The sequence below is a fragment of the Gobius niger genome (genome assembly GCF_951799975.1).
Source record: "Gobius niger genome assembly, chromosome: 16".
In the NCBI taxonomy this organism is placed as follows: Eukaryota; Metazoa; Chordata; class Actinopteri; order Gobiiformes; family Gobiidae; genus Gobius; species Gobius niger.
The window spans coordinates 26,822,918-26,842,563 of NC_136867.1; the positions used below are offsets into that span (position 1 = coordinate 26,822,918).

General features: G+C 39.9%; 2 protein-coding genes and 1 long non-coding RNA gene across 4 annotated transcripts in view; 1 reads left to right on the forward strand and 2 right to left on the reverse strand.

The window, feature by feature from the left end:
• The window catches only part of vps29 (VPS29 retromer complex component), a 230,067-nt gene that overhangs the window by 94,378 nt on the left and 116,043 nt on the right, over positions 1–19,646 (reverse strand). The gene's annotated exons all lie outside the window — the stretch shown is intronic.
• The window catches only part of exoc3l4 (exocyst complex component 3-like 4), a gene marked incomplete at its 3' end in the record, with an annotated part of 50,152 nt that overhangs the window by 3,075 nt on the left and 27,431 nt on the right, over positions 1–19,646 (forward strand). The window contains exons 2-3 of the mRNA XM_079574225.1: positions 17,393–17,620; positions 19,176–19,286. Coding sequence (XP_079430351.1) covers positions 17,422–17,620; positions 19,176–19,286 — 310 coding nt within the window. The 5' untranslated portion in view covers positions 17,393–17,421. The remainder of the gene's footprint in view (positions 1–17,392; positions 17,621–19,175; positions 19,287–19,646) is intronic.
• Positions 8,490–10,739, reverse strand: LOC306975438. Of its 2 annotated transcripts, none has more exons than XR_013793703.1 (2): positions 10,639–10,739; positions 8,490–9,481 (listed from the first exon to the last, which is right to left on the reverse strand). It is a non-coding gene; the product is annotated as an uncharacterized lncRNA (long non-coding RNA). The 2 variants fall into 2 exon arrangements; XR_013793704.1 differs by lacking the exon at positions 10,639–10,739 and adding an exon at positions 9,652–9,676.

The following is a 19,646-nucleotide window of genomic DNA, read 5'->3' on the forward strand; positions in this document are numbered from 1 at the left end:
ATATAGGGCTTCGTACCAGTGTGGATGAATCCATGTCTCCGAAGGTGCCGCTTGTATTGGAACGCTTCGCCACACTGATCACATCTGAATGACTTCTCTCCGGTGTGGACTTTCATGTGTTCTTTGAGCGTACACGATGAATAAAAAACGTCGCCACAGCCTTCGCACGTGTACGGCCGGCCTCCCGTGTGGGTCCTCATGTGGCGCGTGAGCCGGGTCGACGAAACGAAACCTCTACCGCACTCTGTGCACTTAAACGGCCACGCTCCGCTGTGATTTATCGTGTGTTTTTGAAGATCTTCATTGCGTGCGAATGCTTTATCACACTGGTCACATTTGAATCGCTTTTCCCCCGTGTGGATTCTTTTGTGTTTGAGGAGGTTTCCTGATTGGTTAAAGTCTTTCCCACACTCTTTACACGTGTAAGGTCTCGCACCAGTGTGAATGACTGCGTGTCTTTGAAGTTTACTGCTGGATGTAAATGCCTTCCCGCACTGGTCGCAGACGACTTTTTTATCTCCGTGGGAAGACGATCGATCCTTTGCATTCTGTTTACTTGACTTTTTTACTTTGTCTCTGGTGTGGCTGTTCTCATGTATCTTAAGTTGACTTAAACTTATCAAGTCCTTCCCACAATATTTACAGGTGTGAATTTCTTTTCCTTCGAGGATGCGCCGATGAATATTCAGCTGGTTCTTATTGGGGAACCCCTCTCCACACAAGTCACAGCCCAGAGACTTCCTGCTGGGGGCGGAGGGCGTCGGTTTGCCCATATTCTGGGGACAAAAAGGACAACTGTTAAATTCTTAAAGGAGCTACACCTAATTTTACTTCTATATTTTGGCCTCCTTTAGTATATTGTTAACTCAAAGGTTTGTGGGGAAAACAGCGAGCATCAAATAATAAAACATTTGTATCAATTGAATGAACTTTCAGGCTATTTTTGTAGCATTTTTGTGAAAGTGACCCTGAAAAGTGACTCTGCAAGTTGTGAAATGTGCCTATAAACTTGTCCCTGTAAAGAATTTGGATGCTACAAATATATTTGGAATGTTACGAATGCGTTTTGACCATAACTAACATTCTAATTTAGTGGCTTCTTCTTTGTTTGTTTGCAGTAAAAATCAGGTATAGGGCCTTTAACTTTGAAAACATCTACCTAGTAAGGCAAACCTGAACTTTTTTCATGCAAGATTAGCTTCAAAAAGCGGAAGAAAAAAATATAAGTGGAGTAATTGTAGACATCTGTTATATTGGTCCTTACTGCATACCATACTCATGTTACCTGGAGTATCCAGTAGAGGTCGCTGTGACGACAGCTAAATGGTTTAACTGAATGCAGTCTGTTCGCACTCATTTTAGATGCTGCAAATAAATGGCTTGGCATACACCATGGACTGGTTATTATAAACGAATCTACATGGTGTCAGAAGAGGGATTCACCGCAAAGTCTGCACAGTCCATGAAGACAGTTGGAGCAGCCGGCAAAAAGAAAAAAAACACATTTTTCACCACCGCGAAAAATCAATAATGGCGGATGGATTCCGGCGTCCAGATCCTCTCGTCTTCGACGGCAATGTCGCTGAAAGCTGGCGTAAGTTCGAGCAAGAATATGACATTTTCATAGCCGCAGCCCATAGTGACAAAAATGCCAGAACTAAGGCCTATATTCTCCTCAATCTGGCGGGACCGGAGGCCATAGAAAGAGAGCGATCATTCACGTATGCCCCAGCAGTAATGAACGCAGATGGCGTTATCGTAACAGCCGCAGAGTCAAGAGAGGACCCCGCGTGTTTGAAGAAGAAGTTCAAGGAGGTTTGCATTCCTGAAACCAATGTTATAATGGAGAGACACAACTTCAACATAAGACAGCAGAAATCAGGAGAAACGACAGAAGCATATGTGAGCATATTAAGAAACATGGCAAAATCTTGCAACTTTGGAGCATTACAAGACGAGCTAGTCAGAGACAGATTAGTGTGCGGTATCAGCAGTGACAGCGTCAGACGCTCCCTTCTCAAAGAGACTGAATTGACACTTGCCAAAGCAGTGCGCATTTGTCAAATAAACGAGCTCACCGACCAGCACAGCAAAGCCCTCTCTACTCCGAAGCACATGACTTATGCTAGTGTGGACACTGTAAAACTAAAACACAGCCACACATTTAAAAATACCAACAAATACAAGAAAAAACAAGAAAAGGTCTACACAAGCATCTCGAGCTGTAAGAATTGTGGTGGTTCACATCCAGCCAAACGTGAGCAATGCCCTGCATTTGGACAACAATGTCACATTTGCAAGAAGTACAACCACTTCAAAAATCAGTGCAGGTCTGCAAGGCCATATCAAAGAGGCAGGCAGGTGGATCAAATCTCACCAGATTCTTCTGATAGCGCAGAGACTTTTACCATTGAACATTTGACACTCGAGGGTGAAGACGGCCACAAAAAAGAAGGCTACTGTTCAGTAACAGTTGGACATAAGGCTCTCAAACTAAAAGTTGATACAGGAGCAAAATGTAACGTGATTTCCCTGGACACCTGCAAAGAAATTTGCCCCAAAGAGAAGTTGCAAACCTCAAACAAGCAAACAAATCTCATTGCTTTTGGAGGAACAAAGATCAAGTCTGCAGGCACAATCGTTCTTAAATGCAAACTAGCTGAGCAGTCCTATGACCTACTTTTTCAAGTCGTGAAGCAAAATGTTCAGTCCATTGTGGGACTAAAGGACAGTGCAAAGATGAAACTGGTTAGCTTCAGCAAGGAAGTTTTCCACATTGACACGGCTCAGACAGTAAGCTTTGAACAACAGGTATTTGAGGACTACAAGGACTTATTTAAAGATGAGCTTGGTGATTTGCCGGTTACCTACTCGATGAAGCTTGCACCCAATGCAACACCAGTTGTCAACTCTCCACGGCGCATTCCTGTGCCAATGCAACAAAAAGTGGAAAAAGAACTACACAGAATGCAGCAACTTGGAGTAATCGAACCAGTGGACGAGCCAACTGAATGGGTTTCAAACATGGTTGCCACACACAAAAAGGAGGTAGACGATGTACGTCTTTGTATTGATCCAAGGGATTTAAACAAGTCACTTATGAGACCCCACCATCCTATGCGCACGGTGGAGGAAGTGGCAGCACATATGCCAGAGGCCACTGTCTTTTCTGTCCTGGACGCTAAAAGCTCCTTTTGGCAGATTAAACTGGATCAAGCTTCGTCTCTTCTCACCACATTTGCAACTCCTTTCGGCAGGTTCAAATTCCTGAGGATGCCATTCGGCATTAATACAGCCTCCGAGGTGTTTCAAAAGGCCATGGAGCAGATTTTCACAGGATATCCATGTGCAGTGATCGTAGATGACATTTTGATCGGAGGAAAAGGAGTTGAAGAACATGACCGCAACCTCAAAACAGTGTTGGAGCGTGCCAGACAAGTAAAGCTCAGATTAAACCCCAAAAAGTGCAAATTCAGGCTCAAAGAGGTGAGCTATGTCGGTCACATCTTCACCGATAAAGGACTCAAAGCAGATTCGGTTAAAATTGCTGCAATAACCGACATGCCTTCACCTGAAGATAAGGCTTCCCTACAGCGCTTCCTAGGCATGATCAACTACCTTGGGAAGTTCATTCCGAACTTGAGTGAACTGTCAGCGCCACTACGTCAACTGCTTCACAAGGATGTGGTGTGGAGCTGGACCCAGCACCAACAGGATGCGTACATCAAACTCAAAACATGCATCTCCAGCCCACCAGTGCTTCAGTATTACAACGTGAAAAGGGCAGTAACCCTCACCTGCGACGCTTCTCAGTATGGCCTTGGAGCTGCTTGTCTCCAAGACAACAAACCTGTTGCATACGCATCTCGGACTCTTACTGAAACAGAGAGAAAATACGCGCAGATCGAGAAGGAGTTACTCGCAGTTGTTTTTGCGTGTTACAAATTCTATGACTACATCTATGGAAAGCCAGTGGTAATTGAAACCGACCACCAGCCCTTGGTGACCATTCAGAATAAGCCCTTTCACACAGTCCCTGCCCGTCTACAAAGAATGATGCTGAGACTACAGAAGTTCAACCTGACTCTGGTTTACAAAAAAGGAAAACATCTCTACATTGCGGACACACTCTCTCGCACACCAAAGCTGGATACTCTCCCTCAGCAAGAGGAGCAGCGTGACTTTGAGGTAATGTCACTTCAGCTCATTTCACCACGACGTATACAAGAGCTTGCACAACACACCAAAGCAGATACAACTCTACAAGTACTCACCCGCTACATCCAGCAGGGGTGGCCCACACGAGTGAGCAGTGTTCCGGAGGTGATCAAACCATTTTTCAGTTTTCGAGATGAACTGACTGTTGACAACAATGTTGTTATGAAAAATAACAGAGCAGTTGTTCCCGCATCACTATACGACGTGTATTTGCTGGAGCTACACAAAGGACATCCAGGCGTGGAGTCTACCAAAAGGAGAGCAAGAGACACTGTATTTTGGCTCACAATAAACACGGACATTGAGGACAAGGTCAAATCATGCAGCGTTTGCAACAGCCTAAAGCCTCACCAGCAAAAACAACCACTGAAACTTCATTCCATTCCAGATCTCCCGTGGTCTTCCACAGCCACAGACATATTTGAATGGAGCAATAACCACTACCTGGTGCTTGTTGATTCTTATTCCGGATGGTTTGAACTGGACAAACTAGAAAATCTAACATCAGCCTGCACAATCAAGAAGCTCAAACGTCACTTCTCAGTGCATGGAATACCACAAAAACTCTACTCTGACAACGGCACTCAGTTCACGAGTCAAACATTCCGTGACTTCGTTAGGTCATGGGAGTTTGAACATGTCACGAGCAGCCCTGAGTTTCCTCAGTCAAACGGACTCAGTGAGCGAGCTGTTCGAAGTGCCAAAAGACTTCTCGAAACAACAAAAAGAGATGGAACGGATCTATACCTAAACCTACTTCTACTGCGGAACACACCTCGAGACAACATCCTCGGTTCACCAGCCCAGAGACTGTTGTCGAGGCGAACAAGGTCAACTCTCCCTGTGTGCAAGAAGTTACTCAAACCAACAGCCAAGGCGACAAATGCTGTCAAAGCCCAGCTCACAAAAAAGCGCAGAGCTCAAAAACAGCATTTTGACAAGTCAAGTAAACCACTCACTTTGTTAACATCAAACCAAGTAGTGAGATTACAAACACAAAAAGGACACGACAAAATAGGAGTTGTACGTCAAATTTGCAAAGAACCTCGTTCTTACATCGTGGAGTCCGATGGAAAACAATACAGACGTAATAGACAACACCTCCTGCCTGTGAACGAACGACTACCCGATCAGGTCATTACGCAGTCAAATGAAACGGACATGTTTCAGCACATGGACCGTTCAGAGACTGAAAACCCGGCAAACGACACACGTGAAATGATTGACAATGCAAACCCAATACAAGACAAAAACCAGCGTGAACAAGAAACCAACAAAAGAGTGACCACTAATAAAAAGGACATACCAGTTGCTAGCCCTGTACAAAGTAACGATAACTTGTACCGAACCAAAAGTGGCAGGGTTTCCAGACCAAATCCTAAATACGTAGATTAAAGTGATTGTACACAGAGTATTGTAATGTGAAAACCTTTCCGTTATGTTTAAGGTTGAAAAGTTGCATTTGAAATATTGCAATGTCTTTAAGTTGTGATAACTGTTAACTGAGAGAAAAAAAAATATAATAATAACTTAAAAGGAGGGATGTAGACATCTGTTATATTGGTCCTTACTGCATACCATACTCATGTTACCTGGAGTATCCAGTAGAGGTCGCTGTGACGACAGCTAAATGGTTTAACTGAATGCAGTCTGTTCGCACTCATTTTAGATGCTGCAAATAAATGGCTTGGCATACACCATGGACTGGTTATTATAAACGAATCTACAGTAATGTATCAGATTTTTGAGTCTCACACAGAGACTGGTATAAAAAAGGCACAAAAAAAATGTATACATGAGCTTTTAAATCCATTCTTCAAAGTTTTACAAAAGTCTAAACTACATTGCAACTGGAGAATAAATTAATATGGTTGAGGTACAAGTAGCCGACCACATATACCAACAGTTTGAGAAACAATAGAATTACAACTTCCCACGTGGGAACAACCCAGTAACGTCTACGCTCGTGGCGCGGAAATACAAATGAACAAACTTACTTTCCAGGTAAAACTATAAAGATCAAGTAAATCAGTTCGAAGTCACGGCGATTATGAACAGTTTTGTGGACAACAAAAAGTACTCACCTAAAGTCCTACAAAGGAGTGTGTCGTGTATTGTTTGTGTCTCTGCAGCACCAACGTGCAAATAACTTCCTTCTTCTTCGAGCTGCCTTGTTGGCTTTACTGCCTCCAAGTGCTCACAGCGAGAACTACATCTCCTGTACAAGACCTACAGAGCCGTATTTGATTTTTATTTATTTATTCATGAGGAGCAGAGCAGTGCAGAACTTATTTTACAGAAGGACAAAACTAGACACTTGCGCTCAAGAGCAAAGTTTAGACTTATGTTAAGCCTACCCCGCTTGTGTCATATCTAAAACAGAACTTGACAAACTTTCAGCATCCTCCGGCAAATTGCAAACACATGCATGATTATATGCTTTAAGTCGTAAAAAAACATAATACACCGAACAATAATGAAATTGTATGCAAAGCGCAAAGTACATATATTATTTTTAGTAAGTTGTCGTCACCGCAAGAATAAAAAAAATAATGCTCATCCCATATGGATAATGTTTCTCTCTGGACATAATGTGGAAGCAGTTGTTACCAACAGTTGAAAGCTTATTAAAAATATATTTTTTAAATGCTCACACAGCCTTTCTGCAAAGTGCTATATCGAACAACCATTAAATCATAGAAAACCACACAGCACTGGACACAAGATGGGTTAAGTGTGTTGCCCAATGACATAACATAACAGTAACCTTGAGCCAAGATCAATCCACCGGCCGTTCAATCAACAGTTAACACCTCTATGGAAAATGGTAATTGGACTGAACTTATATAGCGCTTTTCCACCTACATTAGGCACTCAAAGCGCTTTACAGCAAGGATCCACTCACCCATTCATACTCTCGTTCACACACCAATGCACACAGACACTGGGGGCAATGTGGGTGAAGTGTCTTGCCCAAGGACACACCGACAGTGTGCACTTTCAGGAGGGATTCGAACCCCTGACCTTCCAATCATGAGACGACCCGCTCTACCCGCTCTATCTATCATCTGAGATCTTGCCAGTTCTTATTATCTTTAAGCTTATGATACAAATGAATACTTAGATATATCGAAGGTCACAATAGTTGGGGCTTAAAAGGTTTTTACTATGTTTTACTAGTTTTTACTATACTAAATGTTCAACACCAAAGAAAATGTATCTAAAATGAAGACGGTTATTAACTGATGGGCTTTTCCCATAATTGTGAAACTATGGGTATTACGATAAAAAACAATGTATCGATCGACAGCCCTAGATTTTTTATATCGCTGTGGACACAATATAATTAAAAGCATAAACACTGACTGTATAGGACACAGGGGCAGGATGTAACTCTCTTGAGTAGATCATATTTGCGAGTAAATTAGCATGGCGTTAAAACAAGAATGAAATATCTTTGCATTAATCTTTCTAAAGGGCTGGAATTTTGAAGTAATTTGTCCATTGTCAAATATATTGTTATATTTCTTTTTTATATCGTGATTGAGATTTTAGGCCATATCACCCTGCCCTAGTTTTTACAGATGGATATGCACAGGATTAAATTGCTCATTAGTGCTATTTTGTGTAATGAAAATCAGTTTTAGATTCGACAAGTTGACAAAAATAACTTTCTAATTGAGTAACTATATCATTGTGTTCAACAAATCAGCAAGAGCCCATATTAACAGAGATTACACCTGTAATCTAAGATGTTAATCTTTCATTGACTCCCATTGTGTTTTGTCACTGGTGCATTACAGTATGATTCATGAAGAGAGAAAACATTTGATATTACAATAGTCTGTTCACACCCGCCCTCATCAGAGCTGTCGGGTTCCTCCTTTAAATCTGTGCATTTAACAACGGTCTGTTTACGTTCGTTTTCATTGCTGTAGAGTTCCTCCTTAACGTTACAGTGAGTTTGTTCTGCAATCATCCTTTCAAATGGTTCATCTTTTAAAACCGTGCTTTTTATAAAGGGCTGTTTGCATTCATTGTCTTCAAAGTCGTAGGGCTCCTCTTTTACATATTTTAGTGTCACCTCTTCATGCTCTGCTGATTCAGAGTGTTCCTCACTGTATTCCACAATAATCTGTGCACCTTCACCTTCACCAGCCCTGAGTGCTTTTTGTTGATCGGTTGTACGGCTGTGTTGACTGCTGGAGTCACATTCCTCACATGAGAACATTGTCTTGTCTGTGTGACTGTGTTGCTGAAGGCATTCTCTCGATTTAAAACGTTTTCCACACTGTTCGCAGCTGTACGGCCCTTCGCCAGTGAGGCTCCTGAGGTGCAGTCTCAAACTATACGCCTCAAAAAACCCACAGCCGCAGTCTTGACAAGTGAACGGTTTGGAGTGAAGAAACGCATGCTTATCCAACTCTCTCTTACGTGAAAACGCCATCTCACACCGATCACATTTGAACGTCCTCCCTCCGTTGTGAGTAGCCATGTGTTTCCTGATGCGAGTCGATGATTGAAACCCTTTCCCACATTCGCTGCATTTAAACGGCCTCTCCCCGGTGTGCGTCCTCATGTGTGCCTTCAGGTTGCCCGACACACCGAATCCTCTCCCGCAGAGTTTGCATTTGAATGGCCTTTCCTCAACGTGAACCCGTGCGTGTCCTTTTAGCTTAAACGAGGATGCGAACCCTTCACCGCAGTCGTCGCACGTGAAAGGGCGCTCTCTGGTGTGGATCCTTATATGCTGTTTGAGGTGACTTGAAATGATGAAAGCTTTACCACAGACTTCACATTTGAATGGTCGTTCTTTGCTGTGGCTCCTCATGTGGCGTTTGACATTTGATGATGAACCAAACGCTTTATCACACTGGTCACATTTGAACGGTTTCTCTCCAGTGTGAGTCCTCGTGTGTAGTAAAAGGCTAAATGAGTGATTAAAACTTTTTCCACAGTCTTTACAGGAGTATGGAGTTGTTTGGCTGTTGTTGAATGCCTCCCCACACTGGTCAAGGCTTTCTGCATTGGATGACCGGTCCTTTGCATTGTTTTTACGTGAGCGTGGTTTTCCTTTGCCTCTGGTGTGGCTCCTCTCATGTATTTTCAGTTGACTTGAAGTTACAAAGTCTTTTCCACAGTATTTACAGATTTCTTTCCCTTTGTGGATAAGCAGGTGAATGTTCAGTCGGTTCTTATTAGGAAGCTCCTCTCCACACTTGTCCCAAACCAGTGACTTTTTACACTTCCGTTTCTCCATATTCTGGGGACAAAAAGAAGGAAAACTGAGTCAAATTATAAACATAGACAAAAGCAGCATTGTTTTATTTCTATTTTCTAACATTATATACGTGCACAGAACATTAATAAGGTAATTCGGTTTAACATTACGTTTATGAAGCCAGTACTTAGTCTACATTTAAAACCACTTACATTACTTCAGTCCAAAATCACAGTGTCCAAGTATTCAGCTTATCTTAAGGCGAGACACTGCAGGTGAATAGGGAAAAAAATGTATATTTACAGATATCAATTTTAAACTTTTGCTGTAGATCACTGGCATAAATGTGAGAGAAAAAAATACACAGCAAGTTTTCTGTCATTTTATCTTTTCATATAAGAACAAGGAGTTTTATGCCTAAAATGCCCCAAATTTCCCATCTTTTTGGCGACGAAATCTGAATAACGGATAGAGCTACAAATTTATGGTTTCATTTTATTGATGAATGAGTTGCCAAGACTTTCTCAGAGGGGATTCAGGATTTCTTGTTTAGTTTTAAAATAAACTGTTTTTAGTGGAAAAATTTGTAAAAAATTAATTTTCGCCTTATTTTTTAACATTCAAAACTCAATAAATGCGGCTACGGATTAAATAATAAAAAATCCCTCTGAAATCTTCCAAATATTGTTCAGTCCAAGGCTGGAAAATGTGAAGTCTTTAGGTCCGACTGACGTGGACATAGTGACGCCACAATGACAGAAAAATGTGTTTTGAGAAAAAGGCCCTTGAAATTGCATTGTCCCATATAAGTCTATGGGGGAACATTGAATCAGCGCAATATTAAACATGTTATTGTGAAGATTAGTCATATTTTCTGTTTCCGGGTGAAAGCTTGTATGTTCAGAGACCAATTTGGCCCAAAACCTGAAAACTGAAAAAAATGAGTTTTGCCTGTAGTGTCTCCCCTTAAAGAGACGAGCAAAGTAGGGCTTTTGTAAGCTTAAAAACAGCAAACGAAGAGGGGAAAGACACTTCAATTCTCGTTTGTGTGTCTGCAAATATGAGATTGCAATATTAAAACATTTCTACACATTCTACGTGTTCACCAATATCTGGACTAGATAGCTTTGCCACAGACTATGATCGATAAACGAATCAGTCCAAAACAGTTTTATAAACACCCACAGAAAGGCACTCACCTAAAGAACGACCACATGAGGGTGAAAGGAAGGTACTGCTCAGCAGCAAAAGGTAAACAGGCTGTGAAATAGATCGCAGCTTCCTTTAGTAAAAGCTGTTCTTAGCGCCTCGTGTGGCGGGCGGCCTGAACTGCACCCACTTAAACCCTTTTCTTTCAGAACTACCAGGGCGTTTGTTGCTTTAGTGTAGGAGTCTTTACTTTGTAAAAGGAGAAAGAAGGGCTGTCCCATATGGCCAGAGGGATGGAGTTGTCAAAGTATTTACTCTAGAGTATTGTTACTTTAAAATAATTATACTAAAGTAGTGACCCGTAGTAATCTGCACGTTATGAGTGGATGAATAATCACTGCAGTGTAGCGCTTTATAATTATGACACAGGCTTGTTAATTAAGTGTAAGCCGTCATTATTATAAAATAATTCTGAAGAGTTTGAAGCACAAACTCAGCATCTATTGTAAACGTCGAAGTTAAGCTTTTGACATTAAAGGTTTTTACTCACAGCGGTAAGTCATAGTAAAACTATTACGTATGATTACTTAAACAGTTACTCGATTACATGTACTTGAGTATATGAAGTAGCACAGAAAGTAAATCAGTCGTCTCTAGCTATAATATAACATGGCATGGAAAGCTTTTATGTGCTCCAGTTTGATCCAGTTTGCAAAAACCCTTACTAATCATAAAGTTATCTCAGCTTCTAAAGAATAACATACATTTGGACGAATATCAGGATTGTTTATTGAACCACAACAGTAGCACTTGTTAATAATAAATTCCTTCCATTTGTTTCTCCTTATCTTAAAACAGGTTTCATTGTGTTGTTGTCAGAGGCTGTACAATGAAGGGAAACAACATTAGATATTACAATTGTCTGTTCACATCCACCTTTATCAGAGCTGTTTATATCCGAGTATTTAACAACAGCTGGTTTATGTTCATCTTCGTCACTGTCGGGTTCCTCCTTAATGTTACAGAGAATTTGTTTTGCAAACGGTTGGTCCTTAAAATCCACAGTTTCTACAGTGGTCTGTTTACATTTGTCGTCTCCACAGCTGTCGGGTTCCTCTTTGATATCACAGTATTTCACCGTCATCTCTTCATGTTCGGCTGATTCAAAGGCTTCCTCCTCTATATCACGGTATTCTACAACTGCTCGTGTACATTCACCTTCTCCTTTCTTGAGTGGCTTTTCCTGACTGCTGGAGTCTCTAATCTTGACACGTTTGAAAGACCCCTCTCCTGTGAGCTCCTTTTGAGTCTTCGTTTTAAAATGTAGTCGTCTGTGTATTTCTAACGCGCTTGTATATGTAAACGCTACATCACACTGGTCACACTTGAATGGCCTGTCGACGGTGTGGGTGTGAGTCCTCGTGTGTTTCTGGAGGGGGCCGGATGAAACGAACCCTTTCCCACATTTAATACATGTAAACGGCCTCTCTCCAGTGTGGATCATCATGTGTTTCTTGAGGTTAGATGATGAAATAAACCCTTTGCTGCATTTGATACACCTAAATGGCCTTTCTCCAGTGTGGGTCCTCTTGTGGACTTTAAGGGTGCTTGACTTATTAAAGCTTTGATGACATTCACTGCATTTAGATGGCTCCTCCCCAGTGTGGATCCTCATGTGCTCCTTGAGGAGAGTTGATGTTTTAAACCCTTTAACACATTCGATACAATTAAAAAGCTTCTCTCTTGAGTGGGTCCTCGTATGTAGCGTGAGGGTGCTTGACTTATTAAAGCCTTTACCGCATTCTTTACATGTGAACGGCTTCTCTCCAGTGTGCTTCCTCATGTGAACCGTAAGGTCACTTTGCTGGAAATAGCCTTTACCACAGTCGTCACAGGTGTAGGGTCTTGTTCCAGTGTGAATAAATCCATGTCTTTGAAGGTGACTCTTGTAATAAAAAGCTTCGTCACACTGGTCACATTTGAAAGGCTTCTCTCCCGTGTGGACCCTCACGTGTTCTCTGAGCAGGAATGACGTGACAAAGCTCTTCTCGCAGCGGTCACAGGGGTACGGTCGGTTTGTTTTGTGAGTCCTCGTGTGGCGCTTGAGCAGAGACGACGTCACAAAACCTTTTCCACATTCGCCACATCTGAACGGCCTCTCTCCCGTGTGATTGAATGTGTGCAGTTTCAGAAGACACTTGTTTTTAAACGCTCCGTCACACTGGTCACATCTGAACGGCCGCTCTCCAGTGTGACTAAACGTGTGCAGTTTTAGAAAATATTTACTTTTAAAGGCTTTTTCACACAGATCACATTTAAACGGCTTCTCTCCAGCGTGATTTATTGTGTGCCTTTTAAGATCTTTACTTGTGTATGCCTTATCACACTGGTCACATTTGAATAACTTCTCTCCAGAGTGATTTACTGTGTGCCTTCTAAGGTGATAATTACTTCTATATGTTTTGCCACACTGATCACATTGGAATGCCTCTTTATTAGCTGATGACTGATCATTCTTTTTACTTGAGAGGGGTTCAGACCTTTTTCCATTGTTTCTCCTGTGGCTCCTCTCGTGTATTTTTAGGTGACCTGAACTTATTATGTCCTTTGCACAGTATTTGCAAGAGTAGATTTCTTTTCCTTTATGGATGCGCAGATGAATATTCAGCTGGTTCTTATTTGGAAACTCCTCTCCACACTCGTCACAGGCCAAAGACTCCTCGCAGGACGCTGTAATCTTCCGTTTCTCCATATTCTGAGGACAAAGGCACACGACCTATGTCAAATTCTAAACATAGACGCGTCAGCTTTCCAAACACATCTTATCAGAGAAGTGAGATTCTCAACTTGAGTGATCTTAAAATAGATACAGCGTTTTTTATTCAGTCCAAAACACAGCGAGAAGTGAGCACAGTTTTAAGAGATGAGTAATAAACGCCTTTTTAAAGATATTCACAATAATATGCTACAAAAGAATAGGTTAAATAAACACAGAGTTATTTTTGCGTGTTTGCAAATAGAATTACACAGTATTGCTTTATAATTATTATACTATATTATATATTACGTGCAATAACAACATGCCACTTTACATTAAAACTACAATGGATAAATTAATCCACCAAAAGACCGACCAAAGGAGAAACGAAGTGGTTGCTGCTCATCCGCAGGATGTAAATAGGCAGTGAATGCGCTGCCGCTTCCTCCAGTGAAAACCTCTCTACTGCCTCCTGTGGCGGGCGGCCTGAACTGTCTCCGCTATGGCCTATAGCTGGGGTCGGCAAGTTTGCGTCATGGAGGGCCGATTTTCATCATTGCTAAAACACCAAGGGCCGAACCTGACCATTGTAGCCTAAAGTTAAGAACCATTTTCTGCAAATGCCAATGTTTTACTGTGGTTCTAAAGTGGTCTGGCTCCGAGACCCACCATTACCTTAAGGACAAGCTGCGACCCAAATAAAGCTATAATTTGTCATATATTGTATAAAATATTGTATTTGTTGTAAAATATTGTAAAAATGTTTTTATTACACAAGCCGTAAATTTGCTATCAAGACTGAAATTATGATCAAAACAACCCAATAATATTAATTTGAACAGAATCCAGTGTGTTTCCGTGTAGTTCCAGATGGAAAATATTGAAAAAAAAGTTCCCTATAGGCGCGCAATCAACTTTTGAGTCCCGACCCACCAGTTGAGAATCACTGTTTTACATTATATATGACCAAGTGTTTGTTTAAAACTAAATACACTATAAAAAGACACAATTTCTCCCATTTTAGAGTACTTTAACAGGTATTTGATACCTTATTTGCATAATAATATTTCTCAAAATCATATTGGGGGCCAGAGGTTCTCTGCTGGAGGGCCGGACTTGGCCCTCGGGCCTGACGTTGCCTGCCCCTGGCCTATAGTTTTATATCCATAAGTGAGACACTAGATCTGTACTGTTTTTTATACAAATCAGGCTTGGAAAGTGTTTATGTAGTCCAGAAGTTTTAACTTAAAAAGCCACTCAGATATGACAATAGATAAATAAATAAATACATGCATACATTTGACAGAATGACATGACACTTTATTGAGCCTCTGCAATGGTTATAGATGAACTACAAGCACATTTTTGGAATATTTTAAAAGCACATACACTTTTTTTTTTAGTTTGCGGGACATATAGAAAAAGTATGTACAGAGAAATTCGACTTACATGGTGACGCATGTCCATGTGCCGGTGCCAGACATATTTATTGTGTCCTGCATTATTAAATGGCAAGAGACTGCAGTGCGACGTTTGGACCAGCAGGAGTGCCATTTGGCCCAAAGGTTGCCTCGGAGGAAATATGTGATATTAGTATTGACATAACTTTTATACTAGTTTTCATGCTGTGCATTTGTCACTGGGATTGAGTACAGTGTGATGACTTGTGAAGGGAAACAACATTAGATATTACAATTGTCTGTTCATGACGTCCACCTTCATCAGAGCTGTTGGGTTCATCCTTTAACCTCTTAACTCCCGCCTGAACCGAGAGCATTTTCTCCAGTTCAGCTTTACCCAAATCCTGTAGGCCAGTGTAACACCTCATTTGAAAGCTAAGATCTACAAAACTCATCTAAATGGATCTTTTTCCTCATGTCATCAAATATTTTCCATCTTTTTGGGGGCTGGTATTCAACTCATTTTGTAACTTTTTTGTCATTTTTTTTAATCAATTTTTTGTACTTTTTTTGGTCATTTTTTGTGTCAAATGTTTTGTCATTTTTTTGTCATTTTTTTGTCTTTTTTTGTTGTTATTTTTTGTCACATTTTTGTCATTTTTCCGTCACTTTTTTGTCAATGTTTTCTCACTTTTTTGTCACATCTTCATCATTGTTTTCGTCTCAGTTCTGTCGCTATTTTCACACCTTTTTTCCAGAAGCTTTTGGACTGGGGTAAAGCCAAACTGGAGAAAATGTGCTCAGTTCAGGTGGGAGTTAAGGGGTTAAATCTGTGCATTTAACAATAGTCTGTTTACTTTCACCTTCGTAGCTGCAGGGTTCCTCCTTAATGTTACCATGAATGTGTACAATTGTCTTTTCAAATGGTTCATCCTTTAAATCCATGGTCTGTTTACATTTGTCGTATTCAAAGCTGTTGGGCTCCTCCTTAACCTCTTAACTCCCGCCTGAACCGAGAGGATCTTTTTCCTCACGTCATCAGATTTTTTTTCCATCAATTTTTTTGTTGGGTGTTCAACTCATTTTTGTAACTTTCTTGTCACATTTTTATTACATTTGTGTCACATTTTTGTCTTTTTTTTTTTGTCATTTTTTTGTCAAATTTTTGTTATTTTTTCGGCAATTTTTTGTCAATTTCTTGTGACATTTTTGTGACATTTTTGTGACATTTTTGCCACTTTTTCATCAATTTTTCGTCACTTTTTTGTCAATGTTTTCTCACTTTTTTGTCACATTTCCATCATTGTTTTCGACGCTTTTTTCCAGAAGCTTTTCATTTCATTTCATTTTCATTTATTTATTCATTTGAGCAGAAAAAGTATGCCAACATTTACAGAAAGAAAAAATACAAAACAAGACTTTGTGCTCAAAAGGAGTAGGAAGAAGTTCAAAGAACTTAGTAAACATAGTAAACCTACCCCTTATCTCTCATTCAAGTAATCATCACATTAATTTTCCGCTAGACTCATGCAGGAAACCGATGCATGAGTCTGGGCTTACATGTTGATATACATTGTTTATGATCGTACAAAATGTCAAAGAATTTCATCATTTACAGTCTACCAAAAAATAAAAATAAAGGATTCATCATTTACAGTCGTAAATAAATAAATACACCATATGGTACATAAGAGTTATACCAAGGCACATCTCTCTTTCGTTCTGATCACACAAAAATATATATAATATCGCTCAGCCCTGCTATACCAACTATACCCAATGTACAAGCTCCGTATAACCATGTAGAAATAGAAACTATCTGTCCATAGTCATTCACTTAAGATTGACAGGGAAAGGGAAAGAAAAAGACATGTAAACATCCTTGAAGTATACATACGTATACTTTTGGATTGGGGTAAAGCCAAACTGGAGAAAATGTGCTCGGTTCAGGTGGGAGTTAAGGGGTTAATATATTTCACAGTTATCTCTTTATATTTTTCTGATTTTGACGGTTCCTCCTTCATTTCACTGTATTCTAGAAGTTGTGTATATTCACCTTCGGCCTTGGGTGACTTTTGTTCTATGGTTTTATGGCTTGTTGAGTGATTAATCTTCTCTCACATATGAAAGGCCTCTCTCCTTTCTGCTCCTTTTGATTCATTCCAAAGAGAAATGGATGAGAACATTTTATTGTCTGTGTGACTATGTCCGTGCTCTTCAAGGCATTGTTTTGTTTTTAAAAGTTTTTCTCAATGACTCAAAAAACCCAAATCCACAATCTTGGCATGTGAATGGTTTAGTTTGTCTTTTTTAAGTCTTTCATGAAAATAACTTATCACACTGATCACATTTGAATGCACTTTCTCCAGTGTGAGTCATACATTCAGTGCATCTCGACGGCTTCTCTCCCACTATCCTTTAAACAAGTTCAAGTCAAACACTGGTTTTACAGATAAGGAAGCAAATGCATAGCAGAAAACGTGTTTGAATTACAGTAGAAAGCGATTTGTTTTAGTTATTCACACTGGCAAATTCAAACACGCATTTCCGTTTGTTGACGTGAAGCTAAATCCGCAGGAGCTTTTATTGACAGTAAACAAAGCTGCTCTTCCACTCTTCACCTCTTTCTCTCTCATTTGCTTTTAGGTTCCCACAGCGGTCAGTGCCTCAGTGTTATGGAGTCTTCAGACGAGGACCGTGTTTCCGTGCACAGTGGCAGTAAAACCCCTGTGGTGGTGAAGGAGACTCTGGGGATGGTGAAGAGTCTGAGGAGCAGCATCAGAAAAGCAGCAGCCAAGAGTCCACTGTCTCCTGCAAACAAAGGCCCCAAGAGCAAAGACAACCGGGATCCAACATGTCCGCCTCCTTCTCCAAGTGAGTGTTCCTCAAGCTTAACTTTTGTAGATTTGACTTTATTATGGATTTATCTTAAAAAGAGCTTTGATATTTGTACTTGTTCTCTGGTAAAAGTTCACAATCCAAAGAGTAAAGACAAGTGAAAAGTAATTCATATTGTCATTACCGATTAAATTATCAACTCTTACACACTACTGTAAATATTAGATTTTAACTTTAAAAACAGTAGTACCTGTGTTGTTTATTCTAGCTCAGGGGTGGGCAATTCATTTTCATAAGGGGCCACATGAGGAGCCTGAATTGAGTCGGAGGGCCGCACCAACAATAACACAAACTTATATCGGGATATAAGTATAATATATCGGGAGTGTATCGCCGGGGTCCATGAACAAAAGCTCCAAAATAAAAAAAATGTTTTGATTGGGAAAATACATTGAGGACTTTTTTTCAATAAATCTATAATGATGAGCCTGGCAGGACTGTGGCCTCATAAAAACGGCTTACACTTATTGCACTTTACAAGCCTGTGTCACAAGTCTCTGCTACATTGTAGTCAATATTCATTCACTCCGCACTCCGTGGTAGTAAGCTACTATTGTAGCCACAGCTGCCCAGGGGCAGACTGTCCATATCCCACTTGCAAGTCACACAATGTGTTGTTTATATCCTTATATCTTATTATGCCAGTGCCCTTTGCTGGACACCTGTGGAATTCTTTACTTTTATTCTTATTTAATCTGCCCCCTAGTGGCTGGAGTGAGCATTCTGGTAATAAAAATAAAAAAATCATAACTCCGCACAGGAATGAGCTAGAGACTTACTTTTTTTTTTGACATGCTTATGAATTTATGCCCTACAAGTTATGGGCCGGACTGAATCATCTCGCGGGCCGGATGTGGCCCGCGGGCCGTACTTTGCCCAGGTCTGTTCTAGCTTATGGCTTAAAGTATAATACCTGCGAATCAGACCATTTATGTTTTTTTTGGTCTACTTTTTGTGTTTGAAGAAAGGGGCACTTAGCATAAGCGTTTCATCGTGCTCCTTTTCAATCATGTATAAAAAAAAAAAAAGTTGTTGAAATGTGAAAACATGTAACTAACATGACTGAAATAAATAAAATAAAATAAAATAAAATAAAATAAAATAAAATAAAATAAAATAAAATAAAATAAAATAAAATAAAATAAAATAAAATAAAATAAAATAAATAAAAATAAAAATAAAATAATAATTAAAAAATAGATAAACAATAAAATAAATAAAATAAATAAAATAAATAAAATAAATAAAATAAATAAAATAAATAAAATAAATAAAATAAATAAAAATAAAATAAAACAAATAAAACAAATTAAAAAAAAATCTATAAAAAAAAAAAAAAAAAAGTCAAGTCAAGTCAAGTCAAGTCAAGTCAAGTCAAGTCAAGTCAAGTCAAGTCCTTATGTGAGTCCCAACTGGGCCAGAGGTGAAATATATCTATCACAATTGAATTTAAAGCACACTGAGCGCAGGTAAAATTGAAATGAGTTCAATTTAAAGGTCCCTGTGCCTGATGATCCTTTTTCTGTTTCAGATCCCAGTGTTGGGTCTCTGTCTCCTCTAAAGAACATGAGCTTCTTCCAGAGAAAAGACAATGTCGAATCTCCATCTCCAAAGAACAAGGGGATGCCTCGCTCGAGCACAGGTGAAGAACTGTGACTTATACTGTCTGTAACCTTTCAATTAAAGCGGCTGAATCTAAACTTCACCTCAAAGCTTCCACAATGCACTGCAACAAGTAACACACACATCTCCTAAGACATTTAGGTTCGTACAATGGTGAATTATTAATAACACATTACTCTTTACCCCATGTCATAGGAAGGTACAGGACAGAAGGGTCATATGATGTAAATAACTGTGTGCAGTAACTCATCTAAAGCCATCTGAAAGAGCAAACCTATTTCCGATTGTCAATTAATTATTAATACTTGGCTTGACGGGTTGCATGTGAAAGTGCTGTAAAAGGAACACCCTCCAACCAAACCAGTTAACAGATAATATT